This window comes from Scomber scombrus, chromosome 11 (assembly GCF_963691925.1).
Source record: "Scomber scombrus chromosome 11, fScoSco1.1, whole genome shotgun sequence".
Taxonomy (NCBI): Eukaryota; Metazoa; Chordata; class Actinopteri; order Scombriformes; family Scombridae; genus Scomber; species Scomber scombrus.
This window is the reverse complement of record NC_084980.1, coordinates 27001677-27012437: the sequence shown is the minus strand read 5'-3', so window position 1 is coordinate 27012437 and position 10761 is coordinate 27001677. Positions and strand designations below refer to the sequence as shown.

Below are 10761 nucleotides of genomic sequence, written 5' to 3'. Positions count from 1 at the left end.
CTAATGTACTTCATATGTCAGGATGACCACCAGTCTTAAGCATCCAACCGCAGCAGTTTTTGTAAAGCACACATGATTCACAATAGCAAGTGGTTTCCCCCACTTAGTTGCTCTTCAAATCATCATTGTTTGACAGTTTCTCTCGCACAGAGGCTATAACAGCAAACATGGGGTTAAGAGGAGCCTAAACAGTATCATATGAGATGTTTCTCGGCGAAGAGAAACCTACAGAGACTAAACATTTGTGGTGAGGGGCAGAAAATGACACAGAATAGCTTCAGCTCTCTCTTTCGAGTGTCGAACTCCAATTCCCGTCATACACTCGGCACACCGCGCATGCGCAGACGGGTTTATTTAGTATACAGAGCAGACAGTCGGAAGCTGCTCTCTGAAACTGGGCGAACGGGATAAGACTTGGTAAAGTTTCACGTCTTTTTGTGTTTAACTTGTTGAACGACAGTGCGGCTGTTGCTAAATACAGTTAAGCATCTGTAGCTAACTATAAATCCCACGTTGGTTTAGTCTGAAGCAAACTGAGGCTTTACTCGTATCGGACAGGCTTGCTAATCGGCTAGCTGAACTAACGCTAGCATATGGGCCCCTCCATTCAGGGGAGAGTCTGCACCTTTTTTGGTCGTTTTAAAAACATTAAAATATGCTCATGTCCTGTTAGTGTAGAGACTTAATCTTAAAAATGATGATGTGGACATGATGATGTGATTGTGTTTGAATTAGGAAACAGTACAGGGCAGGAAAACTGTGTGAGGATAATCCACCCAGATTAAACATGTCAGAGATATATGCAGCATTTGTTTAGTATTATTTGTGTGTTCAGGGGTTCAATTATAAGAGTGTTGCTGAATGTGTAGTTGTTGTTTTACACATTTATATTTATGGCACAGCAGCGTATTTTCTTAACCCTGAAACAGGCAAGATTGTATTTACTTTTTATTTACTTGTATGTTACTAGTTATCTTTTTTTGCACCCAAGTAAACATTTCAACAAATAATATTAATAATATTGTGTATATTTTGGATTGTATGAGTTGTATCTCCACCAGGATAAGTTGCCCCTATTAAGGTATATTAAAAAAATGTATATATGTATGTATCTTCTGCTGTTTAAGGGTTAAAGAAGCTGAGGATGTAACATATTGTCCACCTTGCTTTACATTTAGCTGTTTCTTTCAATAATGTCTGATATGTGCTTTTTTTTTTAAACTTTCTGTCAAATTGGAAAAGCATCTTTATAATGGAGTACATTGAAGTAGTTAATGACACTGAACCTACCTTATAGCTCACATTAATGTACTTCCTTAAATGCACTTCCTAAAACTACTACCTGGTGGTTCAGTTTTACGAAAGATTGAACCAAAACAATGAAATCCAGCTATACTGTGGTTTCATGTGATTGTAGTTGAACTCTAAGCTCTTTATAAGAATATATGAGTTTGCCCTGTTAGTTTTTAAGGTGTGTTTTGTAATTACAATACTAGTGTGTGTGTGTGTTGTAAACTGTAGTTGTGTTTCGCTGACTGTGGACTGTGTCAGGTTTGAAGGAGGAGGAAGATGTGATTGTCCGTATAGCAGAGCCCCATCTGGTGGGTAAACATTTCTGCTACAGTTGCTCTCTTCATCCAGTCATCATCAAAAGAAAAAAAACAAAACAGGAAAGTGAGAAGTGCCGCAGTTTATTCGGTTGTGATTTAATTCTGTACAAAATTGTTTAGTTTGATTTTCAGATTCATCTTTTTTTGGGGTTTTAGTGTCAATTAAATGCAGCAAGCAACACCTGGAAATGTTGTCGTTCATTGTTATTTTAGGCTTTTAACCAACATTTGCTTTAATTGGGTTACAGCTGTGTTCTCCATTGATCTAGTCAGATGATTTCTGAATTTAGTGTTTTTTCTAAAGTCATAATTGTGGGTTACCATTTAGATTTCCATTTGCTGATGCTTGTATTGTTGAGACAGTGAAAATCAAAACATGAGTTTTGCAAGGAAAAGCTGCAGAAAGAAGAGGTTAAGACACTATAAAATTTAGGTATAAACTGCATCAAACCTGTCTAAAGTACTCCAAATTGAATTGTGTAAAATCATCAAATGGGATAATATGGGACATTAATGTTCTTTTGTAATTAATTTCTTTTATATGGTACAAAGTAATGGAAAACAGTCTTTCCAACTTCAGTACATCATTTGTAATTATTACCAACAACATACCCCAAAAAATCTTTTAATATCTTGTAAACACAGTCACTGTGTGTCACATATTTAAGGCACATCCTGGAGATTGTCTGATACTGGCTTGTGTTGAGTCATTGTCTCATTTCTGTCCACTGCAGGTGTGATGTAGAGGTGATGTGCCCGCAGCCAGAGGAGTGATAAGGGCAGAGCAGCCATGACCGAGTGCTTCCTGCCCCCCAGCAGCAGCCCTGCAGAGCAGCGCAGGGCGGAGCACCCAGGGGGCGTGGCGCGCACCCCCAGCTCTGAGGAGATCAGTCCCACCAAGTTCCCCGGGTTGTATCGCACCGGCGAGCCGTCGCCGCCACACGATGGTCATCACCACGAGGCACCTGACGCTTATGTGTCGGACGATGACAAAGAACACAGCAAGAAGAAGAACAAGTTCAAGAAGAAGGAGAAAAGGAGTAAGAAACAATCCTGTAATGTTTCTGTTGAGAGAAGAGTAGCTTTTGATTGTATTGTTATCTGCTCTTCGTGGATATGATTACACTGTATCCACCAATAACATTGGTAAAAGGCTTCCCAGATGCATCAGTGTCAACAAAAAATGGAAGTAGGTGAGAAGTGAGGGAATTTAATTTACTTGATGTTCACCAACACGGCCACTTAGTGTCACAAAGAACACAAGAAGGCTTTGACTGGAGACTATTCTTGATTGCAATGCATTTCAAGTTTGGCACTTTTCCACAGACAGAATCAAAAGGTTTATGTTCAATATCTCTAAAATAGAGAAAAAGCAGGAAGCAATGCATAATTGCATCATACCAGGAAAACATCAGAACAGCATCTCCTTTTTACAAATGTAGATTAAAGGCTTCGGAGAAACTGTTTACTGGGTCAGTCCTACTGTGAGATATATTAATGTCAAATCATTCACCACTAAATGCTTGTTTCTGAAGAATTTATGACATCTTAATGCCTTAATTATATAGTAATATCTCATCTTTGAATCAGTGCTTAACACTGAATATATTTGTTCAGTATGTTGTAATAGGCAGCATCTGGAGATGTATTATTTTTTTTAACTCAAGAGCTTGAACAAAACCCACATGCACAAAATCCCCTGTGTTCAGTGTTATCTTAGTATCCAACACATCAAAGCTTACGTCAGCGTTTCTGTGATATATTCAAGTGCGAGGCCCACAAAACAAATACAATGTAATGGTGGGATTTCTAAGCTCAGGCACTCAAGATGAAAATCAAGTTACTCTACAAACATCTGGTCTTCTGCCTGCCTGTTGTATAAAACATCAGGGAGTTCATTCTACTCAGGTGAAGCTACTCGTTCAGCTTTTATTTACTGAGGGCAGAAACAGCAGGGAGCTTCTCGAATATCTACTTCGGGTCACTAAGCTGCAGTTACAGAGTCACATAGGCATAAATACAACATTAAAGTTACTGAGGATCTCCTCAATAGTAGCTACGGCCCCTTTCACTCATGTAGTCTATCCCTGAAATATTCACAGAAATCTGTACCACCCATTTCACACTTTTAACACCTATTAACATTTCAGGGTAAATGCTGGTACAACTGTTGTGAATGAAAGCATTGACGTTGCAGGAACCAGCACATAAAGGGTTATAACCATCTGACAAAAGACGCTTTCACATAGAGTGAGCAAACCAATCAGGTCCACTAATGACGTATTTAAATCAGCAGCTTGTTACTGGTTGCCTTGCTAATGATGTTTGCAGGTGATTTGATAACTAACAAGCAATACCAGCTCTATTGTTTGCAAACATGCTCCTTTTTTTTAAGAATATCTGGAAACTGGACAGATTCAGTAATAAGGGAGCTCCTCTCAGTGCATGCAGCACAGTTGGCATCCATAAGTGTTGAATGACCGCCGTCTACTGGAGTGTTGCTTGCACCATGTGTTCCAGTATTGCCACAGCATGTGTGAAAAAACACAAGATGGAACTGATCCTGGATGTAGCTGCATGTGTGAACAGTGAAAATCACCAGTGGTACCTGAGAGGTTATCCCAGTCATTTACTGGTAACTATGTGTGAAAGAGGCTAGAGAGCTTCCCACCTTTCCACCATGTGGGCTGTCGCTGCCTGTAGTAGTGAGAAATGTTCCTTTACTGATAATGTTTTTCACTGAGTGGTTGTCAGGTCCATTGTCCATTTTGTGTGAGGATTTTTTCCATGTCTGTATTTAGCTCCTGCACCAGGGTACAGTGGGAGACAGGAAGAGATGGACAGTTTCAGGGCACACCCAGAGAGTCCAGTGAAGGTGTGTCCCCGGCAGCAGTGTGACAAACAGGGCCCTTTGCTGGGAAAAAACCCAAACAGATAATAAGAGGAGATAAAAACTGTGAGGCCACTGACTGCCTTTGACACTATTTTTTAGCAGTTTGTGCTGAGGAAAAGTATTGAAACTTGGCTTGTTCTGGTGAGGAGAGGCGTAAGGTGCACAGGGAGCTATGCTAAATCTGTGGCTGACCTCTTTTCCAAGTCCCCTTTCTCCCCCTCCTCTGCTATCTTCTCTCTCTCTCTCTCTCTCTCTCTCTCTCTTTCACACACATCTCTCTTCCTGTTTCTATTTCACTGCTATCATGGATCTGTCGTAGGAGGAGGATAAGAAAACGGGTGTTTCTCCCCTCAGATCTAACCCTATTTCTGTCTCTCACTTCTCTTTCTTTACTTTCACCAGCGGAAGGCTACGCTGCCTTCCAGGAGGACAGTTCAGCCGACGAAGCAGAGAGCCCGTCCAAGATGAAGCGCTCCAAGGGAATCCATGTGTTCAAGAAGCCAAGCTTCTCCAAGAAGAAGGAGAAGGACTTCAAGGTGAAGGAGAAGGGCCCCAAGGAGGACAAGGCCAAGGATAAGAAATCAAAAGACCTGACGGCTGCAGACGTGGTCAAACAGTGGAAGGAGAAGAAGAAGAAGAAGAAGCCAACAACAACAGAAGCAGAGCCGGTCCCAGTGGAGACTGTCCCTACCTTCAGACCCATCTTTGGAGCTCCCCTGGCTGAAGCTATCAAGAGGACAGCTCTGTATGATAACATCCAGCTGCCAGCCGTCTTCAGAGAGTGTGTGGACTACATTGAAAATTATGGCATGAAGTGTGAGGGCATCTACAGAGTCTCAGGTATGTAAACCTTGTGATGCTGTTGATTTGACATCATCTTGTGAATAAAGGTTGTTGATCTTATTATTTGTTGAGACTGATTGATTCTCACACAACTTCTCTCTCTCTCTCTCAGGTATGAAGTCCAAGGTGGATGAACTGAAAGCAGCATATGACCGTGAGGAGTGCCCCTGCCTGGAAGAGTATGACCCCCACACTGTCGCCAGCCTACTGAAGCAGTATTTACGTGAGCTGCCAGAAAACCTGTTAGGTCGGGATTTGGCCCAGCGCTTCGAAGACGCCTGCGGTCGGCAGGTGGAAGCCGAAAAGGTGACAGAGTTCCAGAGGCTTTTGACCGAGGTGCCATCCGACAGCCGACTTCTTCTCTCCTGGCTCGTCACACACATGGACCACGTCATCACCAGAGAGCTGGACACCAAGATGAATATTCAGAATATCTCCATCGTCCTCAACCCAACCATACAGGTCAGAGAGGAACGATACATCGAGCTGAGTAATTAAGAGATTAATGAGAAAATATAACGGAGGAAGGAAATAGGAAAGACTGTGATGTAAAGAAGTAAAAACGTTGCAGAGAACAGCAATTTGACGGCAACATCAAATAGAAATATGGGGATTAAGCGCAAGTGCACCTCCAAAGATAAGAAACCTCACCATAGCAACAAACCAACCAAGTTTTTATTGGATCAAACAGTCAGTTCATCTATAAAACCCTGGCCTAGTTTAGTGAAGCTAATTTATTCCCATAGGGGAAATCTCTGTGGCTGCTGCACTTATTCTGAACCAACAGCAGCAGCAGCAGCAGCAGCCACAACACTGTTAAATAAACATTACTTTCAGTTAATACAGGAGTCACGGTCAGTTTAATCAGGAAAGTAAATATGCAGGAATGTGTGTTGATGGCACATTAGTGCAGAGAAATACAAACAGTTCATCTTTATGCCACAGTTTTACACACGATTATTTCACATGCTTTAAGGCTCAAATGTAGTCGTGCTTTTTGTGTGTGCTATTTGTTAAAACACCTGTTTTTTTCAGATCGGGAACCGCGTTCTTTACATATTCTTCACACATGTGAGGGAGCTGTTTGGAGAAGTAGTCCTGAAGCAAGTGGTGCGGCCACTCCGCTGGTCCAACATGGCGACAATGCCAGCGCTGCCTGAGACCCAGGAGAGCATCAAAGAAGAGATCAGACGACAGGTGGGTTCACTCCTTCTATTACATCTGAAACCATTAGGAAATGGTTGGATTGGCAAGAAAATAAAAGGTCAGATTTTCATAAATGATTAATCTTTTAAGTCATTCATTAAGCAAAAGTGATAAATATTTGTTGATTTCAACAAGATCCTGAACCCCATTTTACTGCTTTATGCAATTTGTTTTATATCTTTAATATAATTTGAGTCTTCAATACTTCATTTGTTATATTGCTGTTTGCAAGTTATTTAAAACCTCTTTCCAGTAAGCATTAACATTATCACTTTAAGCAGGGATTAAAGTGTTACATTGTAGATGCAAAGTGATGCATCAGGAATTCAGCTAAGTAAGCTTTTTCTGTTTTTAGTACATTTCATTGTCAGCAGTGCACATCCTTATCTTTGCCTCTGTTTCTCGGTGTGTGAGGAGTTTTGTCACCATATGTTCTACAAGTTCCTTAAATGTAGTTATATACCAGTGCGTGCATCTCGCTGCAACACAGACTACAAGACTAAGAGTCTACAGCTGTGCTAGCAGCTCTGTGAGGCTGGACTTTGGTAGAGCTGAATACACATGCTCATGTTAAACAGGTATACTTTCTACCCTGCTCACCACCTAGGAAGGAATCACCAGTCAGTAGGATTATTTTTTTTCTGGGACAAAATTTCATGACAATCCATCTACCCAGTAGCAGTTGAGATATTTCAGTCTTGACCAAAATGGTGGACTTGCCGACCAATATAACCGTCCCTCCAGCCGTAACTCTAGCGTTTAACTTGGCTCTGACATCGTTACATCAGCAACCTTGTTTACACTATTGTAGGGAAAACAAGTACTTACGAGGCTCTCAAAAGGCTCTTAAACGTCATTTTGCCTGTTGTAAGAAATGATGCATGGAAAATGAGATGTTTGAATATGAACTGTTGTATGAATGTACTGCTATAAACATGAACTGTGTGTTTTCTTAGGAGTTCTTGCTGAACTGCCTGCACAGAGACCTCCAAGCCGGAGTGAAGGACTTGTCCAAAGAGGAGCGACTCTGGGAGGTTCAGAGAATCCTTACTGCTCTGAAACGCAAACTGCGGGAAGCCAAACGTCAGGTAAGTTATATCTGGATATATGTTAAAAGTCACCATTTTGGGAAGTGTGCTTATTCACTATCTCTTAGAGTGAGATGAGTTGAGTTGAACCACTTTCATATCTATTTTTTGTATGGCTCAAACTAATTAAATATGAGTTAATAGATGAGCTTTAGAGGTGCTGTTTCACCCTGTTTCCAGTCTTTGTACTAAGATAGGTTAACAGGCTTCTATCTATAGCATTATATTGTATTTGGGAAAACCAGAATTGTCTGACCGTTGTGCTCTATTTCTGTAACGTCCTTCCTGTGGGGCTTTAGGAGTGTGAAAGTAAGATAGCCCAGGAGATAGCGAGCCTGTCAAAGGAAGATGTTTCAAAAGAGGAAATGACTGAGAATGAGGAGGAGGTCATCAACCTCCTCTTAGCTCAGGTGAGTCATTCCCATAAACACACAAAAACACACATGATGACTTTAAAGTAACTTGAAATTGTTGAGTCACTGTCGCCGTACTAAGACGGACTTTCTGTTCCTCCGCTTCTTCTCCGTAATCAGGAAAACGAGATCCTGACGGAGCAGGAGGAGCTGATCTCTCTGGAGCAGGTGCTGCGCCGACAGATTGCAACTGAGAAGGAAGAAATCGAGAGGCTGCGGGCAGAGATCGCAGACATACAGAGGTAAGAGAAGAAATCGTTGTTAGTATGTACTGTAATATAATGTTCATGTACATTCGGTTCCCGCTATAACCCAGGATTGTGTTTCTCAGTCGGCAGCAGGGTCGCAGTGAGACAGAGGAATATTCATCTGACAGTGAAAGCGAGAGTGAGGATGAGGAAGAGTTGCAGATGATTTTGGAAGACCTGCAGAAGCAAAATGAGGAACTGGAGGTGAGAAAAGCATTTATCACACACTGGCTGTTTAGTATCAGCTTCATTTTTGTGGTCATCCATTGTTATCAGAGTGTGGCGAATTATTACGTAGTGAAGTCTGAAAGTAAAACACACTTCTTTTGTATATAAAATTATGAAGTTGATATTGTCTCTGAATAATGTTAAGAGATGAAATTCGTACTTTCTGTCCGGTCTTTGTTGCCCCGTAGAACAAAAACACCCACCTGAATCAGGCCATCCATGAGGAGCAGGAAGCCATCTTGGAGCTCCGCGTCCAGCTTCGCCTCCTGCAGAGCCACAAACTGCAGCAGGAGCTGACCGTCCAGCCACCGGCCGAGCAGGTCCCGCCCCCGCAGCCGAGCCCAGAGGCCCGCAGCGAGGAGCAAGCCAAACGCCCCGTCACAGCAGCGGCCGCCGTCACCGACGTGGCTGCCTCGGCCAACGGAAAGGCGGTTAAAGATCCTTCAAAGCCCTCACCGAGCAAAGACAGGAGAGACGCCAACATGTGAGATGTCATCTCAGTGATGTAATTTGTTGGCTCTGTGCTGCTTGTTCGTCTCTACCGCTGGTCAGTTGTCCTCTAGTATCATTTGTTATCCATGCGAGATTTCACATTGCTGGATCGGTGGGTTCATGCGGCAGATATTCAGATAATCCTGTTCACCAAATTTGTACAGAAATACTGCTTTTGATGTCCTGAATTGCTCCTTTTTCAGAACAATTCAAATGCCTTGTTTCCCATTTTCCCCGCACTAAATATAAAATGTAAAAACAAGTAGAAAGGAGGTAGCTTCTGGAGTGGACAACTGGCTACTACGTTGAGAGACTAGGTGGGATCATATTTTCAAATCCGCAGTGCCAAGCCTGTATGAAGGAAGAGGTAGTGAAAGGGGAAATGAAGGGATTCCTAAAGCAAGCAGGGGGATGAAAGAGAGTAAAAAGAGGCACATTGCCAGTTAATTAAAGAAAGTTTATTTTTCATTGGTAAGAGCTCAAGAAAAGATAAAAATATCAAATATAATCTCAGTCCCTGTATCTCATTATTTCCCCTTACCTTAAAGCAAATTTGACATGTTAGGATAGAGACCACTGTGCCATAACTGAAGATGCCAGACTGGACACGTTTCCCCAGAGAACCACTAATACAAAAGCTCTTTGAATAATGAAGAATTTATGATTGGTCTATATATTATATATTTAAGTAGTATTCTGAAGAATACGAATGACTATTCAAAGAAAATCCATTGATTTTAAATTACAGCTTTTTAGTAATATATGAATATATGTTTAAATATATTGTAGATGCTTTCTTTTCTTTGAACAGCAAATGCACATAAACAAGGTGGCGTTGTACCTAGCAACTGACCAGTGGATGAAAACATGAAAGACAAACAAATACGCAACAAAAGTAGTAGTTCATCACTGCGAAATGTAGACAAACATCTGGAGGCAGGTTTGTCACGGTCACTTTGTGAAACGATACTTTGTTCTGTAGTGCAATCAAGTTTTTTTTGTTATCTCTGCCCCTCTTAAAAAAAAACAAACATGGGAAATGACATATCTACAGCTTTATGACAGGATAACACACGTCTGTGGTGATGATTATTATCTCCAAAATGTGTGCAGAGACACGCAGGAGACCTATTTAGTTTTGTTGTGTATTTGATCGTGTTTTTTTTTTTTAAACTCTTGATGTGTGGAGTTATTGCTCATGGTATCAGTTGGAAATGAGTACAAAGCTCAAGAAGTCAATCATTTCATTTCACAACTGATCCATGAATATTGCAAAGTACTGTCAATTGGTCAATGATATTTAAAGCAAAGGCATGGCCTACTTAACTTACAATTTTCTGTATATTATTGTAAAATTGCAAACATACTGTATTTTCAGCTCTTATGTTCTTGTCATATGTTCTTTTTTTTATCATTAATGACCTGTATGGAGTATGTTAGTGTGACTGCCCTTGCTTTGGTCACGGGCAAATTGAAGCAATCTCATCTGGACTCATGATTCAACATGTTATTAATCCTGTGACTGAAACAGATCAGTGCTAGATTGGGCTCAGAAGCTTCTCATAAGGTTATTTTCATATTGTTCCGAGCTTTTGTAGCTTATTGTTGCAGACAGAATAATGCTGTGAAGAATAAAGTGTCAATCTGAATAATGTGTTTGATTTTCTGTCTCTCTGACGCAAACATACACACACAGCCTAAATTTAACCTTTTCCTCTCAGCTGTGTTTGCCTCTAAGTG

General features: G+C 41.2%; 1 protein-coding gene across 2 annotated transcripts; it reads left to right on the top strand.

The window, feature by feature from the left end:
* The first annotated feature begins 366 nt into the window (after positions 1-366).
* On the top strand, positions 367-10690 carry ralbp1 (ralA binding protein 1). 2 transcript variants are annotated; one of them, XM_062429312.1, is made up of 11 exons: positions 395-417; positions 1552-1601; positions 2345-2650; positions 4906-5343; positions 5459-5808; positions 6382-6543; positions 7509-7640; positions 7940-8050; positions 8174-8295; positions 8385-8505; positions 8718-10690. In XM_062429312.1, the coding sequence occupies exons 3-11, from the start codon at positions 2401-2403 to the stop codon at positions 9015-9017; spliced, it is 1986 nt and encodes a 661-aa protein (XP_062285296.1). In that variant the 5' UTR covers positions 395-417; positions 1552-1601; positions 2345-2400; the 3' UTR covers positions 9018-10690. The 2 variants fall into 2 exon arrangements, with proteins under 2 accessions (XP_062285297.1, XP_062285296.1); XM_062429313.1 differs by lacking the exon at positions 1552-1601 and having other exon boundaries at positions 367-417.
* Positions 10691-10761: the final 71 nt, after the last annotated feature.

Excerpts from the sequence above, each read along its gene's own strand:
- ralbp1 (XM_062429313.1), top strand. The coding sequence starts at position 2,401 with ATGACCGAGTGCTTCCTGCCCCCCAGCAGCAGCCCTGCAGAGCAGCGC. Across the intron at positions 6,544-7,508 it reads AAGAAGAGATCAGACGACAG|GAGTTCTTGCTGAACTGCCT; the intron begins GTGGGTTCACTC and ends GTGTTTTCTTAG. Across the intron at positions 8,051-8,173 it reads TCAACCTCCTCTTAGCTCAG|GAAAACGAGATCCTGACGGA; the intron begins GTGAGTCATTCC and ends CTCCGTAATCAG.